Genomic DNA, 12,227 nt, shown 5'->3' on the forward strand with positions numbered 1-12,227 from the left:
ACATGAATGAATAAATCATAATAATGATTCAAGTAACCATATGAATGAATAATTCATCGTAAGATTTGAAAAATGAATCATAGTAAATTGCTTTTTACCATCACAAGATAAATGATTTTTTTTAAAAGGATCTATTTTTTGGGGGTCATGTGATGCATAAATTGCCTAATTATGCATGATGTAAACAGGAACCGCAGCCCCTGGTGCACAGAAAACAAGAGGAGGGGAAAAAACTACGGAAAGTTAAAATAATTTAATAGTTGATTCTCATCTCCTTTCTGAAGACAGAAACAGGAAGAAGAAAAGGAGGACTTGTGGCACCTTAAAGACTAACAAATTTATTTGAGCATAAGCTTTCCTGAGCTACAGCTTGCTTCTTGGTTAGTCTCTAAGGTGCCCCAAGTACTCATTTTCTTTTTGTGAATACAGACTAACACGGCTGTTACTCTAGAACCAGGAAGAGCAGCAAACAACTGGTCAGAAATGTTCCAGGCGTTAACAAAAAAGAATTTTGCCAGGTAACTAGACTGGAAAGGGAGAGAGGTCAAGGAATGCTTTGCTTCTACACTGTATGCTGTTTAGGGATGGTGTGGGCTGAGGAGGTGGCTGGAAGCCAACAAAGGCATCAGATGCTACAACGATAAAAGCCTAGATAATAATAGGTAGCACTGGTAAAGTACTCTTCATCAAATGACCAAATGGTTCATTGCAAGGAGGGGAAGGAGCATTAGCCCCTTTTACAGACAGAGAAACTGAGCCACAGTGAGATTAAGTGATAGCAGGAGCTGGTAAGAGATGTTAAGACCAGAAAAAGACTGTTAGTGTTAGATCACCTAGTGTGCTCTCTTGTATTACACAGGACACAACATTTCACTGGGTTACCCTGACTGAGCTCAGGTCTCCTGATTTCCCTCTAGATTACCCAAGTAATTTCCATTCACAAAGCCGCTTTCCTAAAGGGTAACACATTTTTGTTCTTTTTAATATATGTGATCAGATCATACATATAAAGTGAGGCTCTGGAGGCTGTTTAAAACCAGCCTGTGACTTCCTCAAGGTCAGATAGTCATGAGCAAAAAAAGGGAGCACGCTCCAGGTCTCCTGGAGCCGCGTTTCCCAGCCCTGAACACTGGATCATGCTGCCTTGTTTTCTGTCGTTCGCCAGGGCTTAGGTTAACAAAACTGTTTCATTGCGAGTAGGGGGAGTTGCTAGCTCCAGAGCAAGCCCCTGAGTTGGAAGCATCTGGCTGCAAAGCAATTCGCGTGGGGGAAGGTCATGCATCCATCCGTTGGGATGGGAGGGCTGTAGCGAACTACCCCTTCCCCCTGGGAGCTCGTAGGGCCGCTGGTGGGGAGGGTAGTGCGGACACAGATTTCCCCACCCCCGCCCCCGGGAGTTTACTGTTGCTGCATCCTCCGGCTGGGTGGGAGGGGGGTATGGGGAGTAAGGCGGAGGCAGGCACCAGTCACCGCTCCACGCCTAGCTGTGCGTGTAGGGAGTAGAGGACGGAGCTCGAGGAGCTGCGGCACCAGCGAGAGGCCAGGCGAGGGGCAGGCGCCCAGACACCCAGCCGATGCCCGGCGAGGAGAAGCGGGGCGCAGCCCGCGCCGCAGCGAGAGAGCGAGAGCCAGGCACCGCCAGAGGCTGAGCCGGTGCGCGGAAGGAGCAACAGGCAGAGGGGAGGCGGAGCCGGGCTGGAAGGACAGACTGAGCGGCCCCGGTCCCCCGAGAGGCGCGAGGGACAGACAGACCTAGATCCCCCGCCCCGGAGAAGAGAGAAACTGGCAAGCGGGAGCGACAGACACACCCCGGCTCCTGAAGGAGAGGGAAGGACAGCCAGCGAGCCGGCCTCCGGGAGGTGAAACGGGGACAGCCGGACAGACCGCTAGCTCCAGCCCCCGGCTGGGGAAGGGAGGACAGACGGACCCAGACCCCAGCAGCAGCGGGTAGAGGGACAGACGGACCCAGACCCCAGTCGGGGGGGGGAAGGGAGGACAGACGGACCCAGACCCCAGCAGCAGCGGGTAGAGGGACAGACGGACCCAGACCCCAGTCGGGGGGGGGGGGGGGGGGGAAGGGAGGACAGACGGACCCAGACCCCAGCAGCAGCGGGTAGAGGGACAGACGGACCCAGACCCCAGTCGGGGGGGGGGAAGGGAGGACAGACGGACCCAGACCCCAGCAGCAGCGGGTAGAGGGACAGACGGACCCAGACCCCAGTCGGGGGGGGGGGGGGAAGGGAGGACAGACGGACCCAGACCCCAGGCAGCAGCAGCGGGTGGAGGGAGCGCGCAGCTTGCGCTGGGCAGAGCAGCGGGCATGAGGGCGGAGGAGCCCCTGTCTCTCGCAGGGGTCGGGGGCGGCTGCGGAGAGGCGGAGGCGGCCGGGGAGGAGCGGAGCGGCAGCTGCTGCAGCAGCGAGCGCCTGGTGATCAACATCTCCGGACTGCGGTTCGAGACCCAGCTGCGGACCCTGTCGCTCTTCCCGGACACGCTGCTGGGGGACCCGAGCCGCCGGGTGCGCTTCTTCGACCCGCTGCGCAACGAGTACTTCTTCGATCGGAACCGGCCCAGCTTCGACGCCATCCTCTATTACTACCAGTCCGGGGGCCGGCTCCGCAGGCCGGTCCATGTGCCCCTGGACGTCTTCATGGAGGAGATCCGCTTCTACCAGCTGGGCGAGGAGGCCATCGAGACCTTCCGGGAGGACGAGGGCTTCATCCAGGAGGAGGAGAAGCCCCTGCCTCAGCAGCATTTCCAGCGCCAGGTGTGGCTCCTTTTCGAGTACCCGGAGAGCTCTGGGCCGGCCCGGGGCATCGCCATCGTCTCGGTGCTGGTGATCCTCATCTCCATAGTCATCTTCTGCCTGGAGACCCTGCCCGAGTTCCGCCAGGAGAGCAAGGGCGCACCGCCGGGCTTTGCGGAGGGCGCGCACCGGGAGGACGGGCAGTTCTTGCTTCCTGAGCAGCCAAATGGCACCCCGTCCCCGATGCACCCCTCTCCCAGGGCAAGCCCCTTCTTCACTGACCCCTTCTTCCTCATCGAGACCCTGTGCATCATCTGGTTCTCCTTCGAGCTGCTGGTGCGCTTCTTCGCCTGCCCCAGCAAGCCCGAGTTCTCCAGGAACATCATGAACATCATCGACATCGTGGCCATCATCCCCTACTTCATCACCCTGGGCACCGAGCTGGCTCAGGAGCAGCAGCAAAAACAGCAGCCTAGGAACAACATTAACAACAACGGGGGCCAGCAGCAAGCCATGTCCCTAGCCATCCTCAGGGTCATCCGCCTGGTCAGGGTCTTCAGGATCTTCAAGCTCTCCAGACACTCCAAGGGGCTGCAGATCCTGGGGAAAACCCTCCAGGCGAGCATGAGGGAGCTTGGTCTCCTCATCTTTTTCCTTTTCATCGGTGTGATCCTCTTCTCTAGCGCTGTGTATTTTGCTGAGACTGATGACCCAGAATCTTTGTTCACCAGTATCCCCGATGCTTTCTGGTGGGCAGTAGTGACCATGACCACTGTGGGCTATGGGGACATGTACCCTATGACAATCGGGGGCAAGATCGTGGGCTCCTTGTGCGCCATTGCTGGTGTGCTGACCATAGCCCTGCCCGTACCTGTCATCGTGTCCAACTTCAATTACTTCTACCACCGAGAAACTGAGCAGGAGGACCAGTGTCAGTACACCCATGTCACCTGTGGCCAGCAGCAATCTCCTTTCTCGGCACCTAAAAAGAGGGACAGTAATCAGTCCCTCAGTAAATTAGAATTTCTGGAGGCAGAAGATTTAGAATCTATGAAATATCCCAACTTCATTCCAACCAGCAACCAGGGCTACAGAGGGAGGAAAATGCTGACAGAAGTGTGATCAGCTTCTCTAACAGGGTGTGGAATAAGACTGGACTTTTACAGTTCTTCTACCCTCGCCCCATTCTCCTGGATCCCAAAGCTGGATCCCAAGCTGCTGCACATTCTCTCTCCCAGTAGTAGCTGCATATGTTCAAGACAAAACACCAGACTGCGAATTGTGATGCCGAAAACAAATTGCTTGTGATTTGGACACTCCTGTCCTTGATTGCTATGTCTCATTAGCTTGTGCAATTGGATATTCTTTTGCTTTACCCTATAGATCAAGGGAGCCCACTTGTTGTCCCCTTCCCCTTCCATTTTATTTTTGGTATGGGGCGGAGCTTTATTCCAGTTGTAGCTCTGAAGACTAATTATTCTAGTACATCAACAAAAGAAAAGCCCAGACCACGTTTGTTGCTAAAAGATCAGGCAGGGAATAGATCAAATGGGCTACTAACAGCTGTCTCAAGCTGTGGCGGTGAATTCCTGTGCTGATGCAGTGACCTTGGTTGGGGGATCAGTCATGCCTGCCTTGCTGTTGCCTTGGGAGAATGGAAATGTTGGATCCAGCATTGCATTGTGTTCTGCAGATGTAGGGAAAGTCAACGAGTGCCCTACCTCTGACACTTTCCCCTGGGTTTGCACTGCAGTACACATGTAAGGGCCTGTTTGTTATAAGATTTTCAGATCTAAAAGCACTTTAATTGTCAACTAATTGCAACGATAGAAGTTGTGACCAATATTCGCCATCTGTGGCATGGCAGAAACAGTTGTTGTTTTTTTAAAATTTATCGTAATTATTTTCTTATTCTTTGTGTTTTGAACAAATTTCACCTTTGTTTCCATCGGTGCCCTAGTGTTAATTAGCATTTATCATAGCAACACCATCTTTGTGCCTGTAAGTGACTTCCTATGCAAGGCACGTTTGGGCTAATTCCTTTGTCTTCCGACACGTACCACATAAGTGTTTTAATGAAATGTACTTTATGCTACAAGTATCCAGTTCTGTACTTAGAACCATGGGAGCCGTTGACTTCACTGGGGTGTGTAGTTCTGAATTTAAGGGCTTGTATAGATCAGGGAAATTTGCAATGGTGTAGTTACACTGCTGCAGACCCCTGCTGTAGACACTGCATCAGTGCAAAATGGGGCTTACATTGGTATGACCAACCCACCGGGGTCAGTCACACCGGTATAGCTGTGTCATTAGGGGTATGCATTGCCACCAGTGCAAATATCCCTAATCTATCTAGATAAACCCTAAAGGCATAACTGGGATCTTTTGAATGAGGACCAAGACCTAAAGGCCTAATCTTGGAAAGATGCTGCTGTCTTAACAAGAAATACCCAAAATGTAAGTTTAGATGGAAGGTGCACCAAGATCGTTCACATACTCCAGGTTCTTATGAGAGCACCATTTGTCAGCAGTGCAAAAGGCACACGCTGGTCTGAAGCATTATGCTTATCAGTGAGCACATTTTACATCTCAAGGTGCAGCTACTGTATCTCAGATCATCTCACTAGTTAAAATAACTGCCTTTTTTCTGATTTTTAAAAAAAATTGCTCAACACCTTTCCTTGTTGGAGAGCAAGTGGGGAGGAAAGGGAAATTGGTGGTTAAGCCTCGACAGACTTTATCATGGTCTTTCCTCATTTAAGCCCTGATCCTGCACTGAGAACTGTGTGGGCAAACCTCAACACTTTTGTGCTCACCCTGAGTCCCACTGACTTCAAAGGGGCTCTGTATTGGGTGTAGTGATCTCTCTGCACAGTTCTTAGTGGAGGATCAAAGCATTAGGCCTTGATCCTTCTCCTACTGAAGTCAGTAGCAAAAACTACCGTGGATTTCCATGGTGCAAGATCAGGTCCTTAGGCCTGATTGTGAGATGTGATGAGTACTATCAAATCCCATTGAAACTGATGGTAGCTGATAGTTTAGCACAAAGCTATTTTGTTTGGTTGTATTTCAGGAAGACTGTTTTACATAATGAATTATTATGATTTTTTTTTCTATGGCGGAGACTGTTTGTGCTCAGACTCTTTGTGGTACCAGCAGGTGTGCAGTAGCTCTGCTGAATGGCCTTTTTGAGAGACACCGCTTGAGGTATCCAGGGCACTGCTGTCTCTCAGCACAATGCCTGTGCTATTTTTGGGGTTGTTTTTATGTATGTGTATTCTAGCTGCTAAAAGTTTCCCTAAACTGAGATATAAAAAACTCAGATTAAACAAAAGTTCAGGAGGAGAGACAAGACATACTGTTATCTGCTTCAGAAGCTTAAATTCCTTAGCCCATTCTTCCCTGGGTCCTGACACCGGCATCATTGATCGGCAGAAACCCTTGTCTTCTAAGACCATTTAGATTCAGACCAAATTGCTGGCAGGACAATCTCCATAACCTAACTCCAGCACGAAGGTGTGGTCCAGGTGTCCTAGAATTGTTTGTTTAAGGGATGCTCTCCACTTAAATATGGGGCTTTTGTGGTGTGTGTAGGTTTTATGGTCAATAGAAATATCTCTACAAAACAAAGAAACATGCTAGTGAAAGCAGTCTGCTGCAAACAACTCCCTGCAGTGTTTGCCACCCAAACTTTTCAACACTGAGAAGAACTTGCAGATGAAACTGTCTATGAAAAATACCTGAAATTGACTTTATGGATTTCCTTTGCCATAACTGAGAGGCAAAAAGGAAACAAGGGTCCAAATATGCAAACTTGGGTGCCTAAAGTTAGGCATCCAAAATCCAATATTTTAAGCACTTTAGAGAACGTGGGCTGATTTTTCAGGGTTGTTGAGCATTTGCAATTATTGTGGGTGCTCAGCACTTCTCAGCAGAGGGTCACTTTTATTTAGGAATTATGGGTGGGAGAGAAGAAAATGCCCAAGTGATTTAGCTGCACACATCCCACTGGCTTTCAATAGAACTTGTGCTCTCACATCACTTAGAGTGGGATTTTTGAAAACACCGAAGTTCCTGACTTTAGGCATTCATTTGGGATATAAGAGGCTGTTTTGCTATCTATCTATTTTCCTTCTTAAGTCAGAGCACATCTTTGTGAAGCATTTGTGGAAACTAGGAATCTCCAGGGACTTGTTTCCATAACAACCTCACAGACTGTTTCTCTGTACCTTGTGACTTTGGCTACAAGTAAAAACACTGGCTAAATATTCCAAGTTCCCAGACACAAACATCTCATTATTACAGCTGTTTGGAAAAGGCTATAGTGTGGGGGGTGGGGGTAAGGGTGATGGGGGGGGGGGGTTGGGTTCCCTGTGCTTGCCAAAGAAGTCTGCTCCCCACCCAAACACATCAAGCTCAAGACTGATGCGTGTTGCAAATATTTGAAGGCAACATTTGAAAGCAGACAATACAGGAAATCAGAAGACATTCAGTCTGTATATCTTTGCAAACAGAGAGGTCGGTAGCCATGGAAGGGCATCCTGAGGCTGTCAGTCCAATGGCTGGAGGGACAAAAGGCCTGTGAATTTGAAATCAACTGGATGCCCCATGACAGGAACCCTGAAACCTAAAGCCGTGAATTAAATAAAAGTCACAAATATTTCAATTCTCAGCAGAAAAAGAATCTTGCTGTTGAAGAGACTATTGATTCTTTCCAAGCCCTTTTGCTGAAGAGAATACTGTAGCCCTGGCTATTTCCCTAAGGGATATTTTGTACAAAATCAAGCCAAGGCAGAGTGTCTGGAGGAGGGATGGAAGAATTCTAATGACAATTTTTTTTTTAGCCTCCTTTTGTCCTGCAGCAGTTTGGAAATGCACAAAGGATTGTTTTGTAATCTTCCAAAGACATTGCATTCTTGGGAGCTAATGCACAGACACCCCCCTGAGATGAAAATTTTATTTCTTTCATATTGAAAGTGTTGCAACTCAGGCTTTTCAAGCATTTTCCCCTGTGCCCTGCTCTTTGAGTGTCTACAGCTGGAGAGAAGATTTGCTCCTGCTGTGGTGGTGAAAGTGAATTGACTGGAAGCTTCTGCCAGGGGCCCATCAGTTTAATGTAGAAAGATTCCTGTGGCAACAAAGAAGAGTGAGTCAAAGGAAATTCAGTGCAGCAAGAAGCAGGGCAGGGGGGAAGGTGTCTCTCCAGTGTGCTGGACAGAACACAGTCCTCCCCAAAAGGAAAGGTGCAGAGACAACTACCTCACCTGCTGTTGCAGAAGAAGTCGGTAAGATTTTTCCCTTTCCATCTATGAAATTAACCCCTGATTTCTCTGCAGTTAAAGTGAATGATTTTCCAATTAAGATTTGAAGCCTGCTGGGAGAATCTTATCCTAGGTGAAGAGAGAGAGATTATAGATTACAAAAATAAACTATGGGACAGATCCTCAGCTGGTGTAAATTGTCATAACTCCATTAACTTCAGTGCAGCTACACTGATTTGCACCTGAATCTGTCCCTATCTTTTTAATCAAGGAAAAAATATTCTTTGTTAAAATGTAGGGTTTCCCCTACTCCAAACCTATAATATAAATGCTCTGTTTACATCAGGGAAATAATGTGTGGTTTGCAACAGGTGTCAGCCACCGGTTTCCCACAGGCCCTCTTCTCAGTTACACTTATGTAAATCTGAAGCAATTCCATTGCATTCAGTGGAATCTCCCCAGATTTAAATTGGCATGAATAAGAATAGAATTATTAATAAATGCCAGAAATGTGCCTGACAGTTTACAGCCAAGTTAAAGACAGTGGAACAGCTTCTGATCTCAGTTACATCAGTGTAAATCCAGAGAAACTGTTTACACTACTGTAACTGTGATCAGATTCTGATCTCTGTCCTTTCTCCTAAGAGTTTACAGTCTAAGGTCTGTATCTAGGAAACACTTATGTATGTGTTTGACTTTACACATGTGAGAAATCCCCTGGAAGTCAAAGTTAAGCATGGAAGCAGGTGTCTGCAGGATCATGGCTTAAGGTCCTGATCCTGTGACATACTGACCACCTCCCAGAGTGTGCTGTGTACCCTCATCTACCGCCAAAGTCAATGTGAGATGAAGCCATTTCCAGGAGGAGCTCAGCCCTGTGAAGGATTAGGCACTAAATTAAATTGACATGACTAAGGAAAATAACAAACATGGGAGAGGTCATGGGGAAGGTGTACAATGGTTCCAGCAGTAAGGTCATGCCCTTGCTTTTGTGATCCAGGCACACATCTTGACAGTTATGTAAGGCTTGGCTGTACTTTGAATTTTGATTGTTTCAAAGGCCATACTGGGGTTTGTTAGGTGGGCAGAAGGGCCTGGATGTTTTAGGTCAGTCTTTTTTTTTAAACAATTTTGTGAACAAATAACCATGATGTTAACTGTGGGTTTAGAATTGCTATGACACAAGCATTTGGCTGGTTCCTGCAGGTTAAAGGGAATGTCCACATCTTCTCTAGTCTGAGTTAGAGAAGGGGAAGAAATAGATTTAGCTTTGCTAAATGTGCCTTTTTGGGGGGTGATTTCTGAGGAGAGATTTGGGCACACATGTTTCCATGAACAGCTTAGCTTACTTAAGCAGCCAGAGGCAATGGTCTCTAGTGGTTAGAAAACAGGACTGATGGCAAGAGGAGATCTCTGTTCTTGCCCCAACTGCCACTGAACTGTAGCATGGCCTTGAGCAAGTCACTTCACCAATTTTCTCCATTTTCCTCATCTGTTAAATGGGCATAAAGTTCTGTGTGAAGACAGCTAAAAAGTACCGGAGATACACAAAACACTTATTATTATGGCCCACGTGCATTTCAAGATTCTCCTCTCACCCCAGTTTTGTACAGATGTAATTTCACTGATTTAACTGGGTGTGAGAGGAGAATCAGGCCCAATATCTCTTTAAGCTTAGCTGTTGTTTCCTGTGCATAAACTTATGCAGGGTTCTAAACACAAGTATTTAGAATACAGTTCCTCAGCTGGTGTGAATCAGCACAGCAGCTATGCTGATTTTCACCAGCTGAGGATCTGGTCCTTAGAGTACAGCTTGGCTTATTCTCTTACATGCTCAGAGAACTGAAATGGCATTTTACAAGAAAATTGCTACATCAGTGTCTCCTCTTGATGCTTTTCAATGTGTCTGTTTTCAATTAGCATGATGGCATCCATTTTCAGGAAACAGAGACCAGGCCAGATGCTGCACTCACCTTACACTGATACAGTTTTGGAATAATTCCTCTGAATGTTAGTGAAATTACTCCAGATTTACACCAGTGTAACTGAAAGCAGAATCTGACCCAGGATCTTTTCCTATGAACAAATGCGCTGTGCTTTTTGTACGGAGCAGCTTTCCAATGCTTCACCTGCAGCATAGGGGTGCCTCACACCAGTCAAACTTAGGGCCATGTTGTACTCTGAACTCAGCTACGCCCTGAGTCCTTCCATTGAAATCACTGCTCATAGTTTAACTGAGGGCAGAATTTGGTCTGTTCTGGGCAATGCAGTGTTATCAGGTGCCCTGGTCTTATTTTTTTTTCAGGATGGAATAATAATGGCCAGTCCTGATCCTCCAGATTGCCTTAAAATCTTTCCCATTGCCATTTTCACTAGCTTCAATCTCTCCTGCTCTGCTCAGTTTGCATTTCCTGAGACGGCAGTACCCCTCTGAGGCATCACGTTGCCTATATTCTCAAATTCATTATTGAGAACACAACCCAACATGGAGAATTTCCATACAAAATGTCTGATCATGCCATCAGTTTTGGGCAAAACTCCTATTGACTTCAACAGGTGTTTTGTGGGCAGGAAATTAGGTCAGGATCTGGAGCAAAGGGAATATGACCCCAAGCTTAGCACAATTGGTTGGGTAGCAGGGAAAGTAGGTCACTGATCTGATACCCCAACACTGGATGTCAGGGACCAGACCACTAGGACCAGCTGCTGGCCTGCTCCCTCACTAACTTCGCTACTAGGCAACCAGGCTCTGCCTCTCTCTGGTTTTTGATTCTGATCGACTCTCCAGTTCTGTCATTTGGCTTCTGTCCCTCTGGCACTGACCCTCAGCTCATTTCCTGGACTCTGCCCATCTTGGATCCAACTCTAACCAGTAGGACAAACTCTTGTTTCCCCCCTAGGCATGACTGCCCAAGGCCCGATTGGCTACAGTGGAGAATAATTGTAACTATACTGTGTCAAATTAACTCCTGGTGTAACTCCACTGACTTCAGGAAGAATTTGGAGTATCGAAGCATTGCTTAGTATGTTGCCTTTCTGCTCTAGTTCGAGTCACAGTAAGAAGTGGCTCTGAGTTTTTGGTGTTTGATCCCTTGAGGGACATACGTACATGCCATAGAAATTAGATGTGGGAAAAGGCCTATTAATTTCCACCTGGTCCATCAGTCTGAAGGAGCCAATGCAGGACTGTTCCCTACATTTTACCAAGCAAACACAGAACGCTTTGTTACTCTCTAAGGGCACATTCCTGCTCCCACTGACTTCATTCAGGCAGGATAATCTTATTGTTAAGGCTAAGATTTAATTATGGGTATTTTTAGTAAAAGTCATGGACAGCTCACGGGCAGTAAACAAAAATTCATGGCCCATGAGCTGTCAGTGACTTGTACTATATACCCTTGACTAAATCTTGGGTGTCCTGGAGGGGGGACTTCTGGGCACCTCTGAGGCTGGGGGCGGCCCTGGGGTGCCACTGGTGTTCTGAGGTGGAAGCTGGCCCAGGGGCTCAGCTGTTGTTTGAGCGGTGGGGGGGCATGCGCAGCCGGGGACCGCTGCTGGTGCTCCGGGGGTGTGTGGCCCAAGACAGCCTCGGGAGTGAGGGGCGGCCCGAGACAACCACTGGTGCTCGGTCGGGGATGGGAGGCGGATGGCCTGAGACTGCTGCTGGTGCTCCGTGAAGGGGGTGGGAGGGCTGCTCAAGACTGTTGCTGCTGCTGGAGGTGGGGGCGGGGGGGAAACACGGGGTGGCCCTAGAGTGCCCCAGCAGTGGCCAGTGCAGCTGGCCCAGGAGTCAGTTGTGCTGGCCGCTGCAGAAGTCACGGAGGTCCCGGAAAGTCACAGAATCCATGACCTCTGTGACAGACTCGCAGCCTTACTTGTTGTCCTTTCCATTGCTCTTTCCTTCTCTTACCTTACCTCAGGGTTGTTTTTTCCTCTGGTTTGTTTTTATCTTCATGTATTGTCCAGTCTTGCAACCCTTACTACCAGGTGTAGTTTCTACTAATTTGAGCAATCCCATTGGATTTAAGGGGTGCAGCATCTTGTATGTCTTTCTAAAAGATGTTCCAGCTCAACCAGATATATATGGGCTTGATGCAGAAATTAATGGTGATAGGTGAAATTCTGTGGCTTCTATGTCTTAAGCAAGAGGTCCGACTAGATGATCATAATGGGTCCCTCTGAGCTTAAAATCTGTGAATCTATATTCTCTCACAAACACC

General features: G+C 48.0%; 2 protein-coding genes and 1 long non-coding RNA gene across 12 annotated transcripts in view; 2 read left to right on the forward strand and 1 right to left on the reverse strand.

The window, feature by feature from the left end:
- LOC125623844 (CD59A glycoprotein) overlaps window positions 1-12,227 on the reverse strand; it is a 112,883-nt gene that overhangs the window by 84,710 nt on the left and 15,946 nt on the right. The window lies entirely within an intron of this gene.
- LOC125623821 (potassium voltage-gated channel subfamily A member 6-like) lies at window positions 1,226-7,014 on the forward strand. The gene has a single exon (XM_048823749.2). The coding sequence runs from the start codon at window positions 2,321-2,323 to the stop codon at window positions 3,866-3,868; it is 1,548 nt and encodes a 515-aa protein (XP_048679706.1). The 5' UTR covers window positions 1,226-2,320; the 3' UTR covers window positions 3,869-7,014.
- LOC125623827 (uncharacterized) overlaps window positions 7,111-12,227 on the forward strand; it is a 58,378-nt gene continuing 53,261 nt past the window's right edge. For all 8 annotated transcript variants that reach the window (XR_012665375.1, XR_012665374.1, XR_012665376.1 and 5 more), the window contains exon 1: window positions 7,111-8,031. This is a non-coding gene — a long non-coding RNA (uncharacterized LOC125623827). The remainder of the gene's footprint in view (window positions 8,032-12,227) is intronic.

Source organism: Caretta caretta, chromosome 1 (assembly GCF_965140235.1).
Source record: "Caretta caretta isolate rCarCar2 chromosome 1, rCarCar1.hap1, whole genome shotgun sequence".
NCBI lineage: Eukaryota > Metazoa > Chordata > Testudines > Cheloniidae > Caretta > Caretta caretta.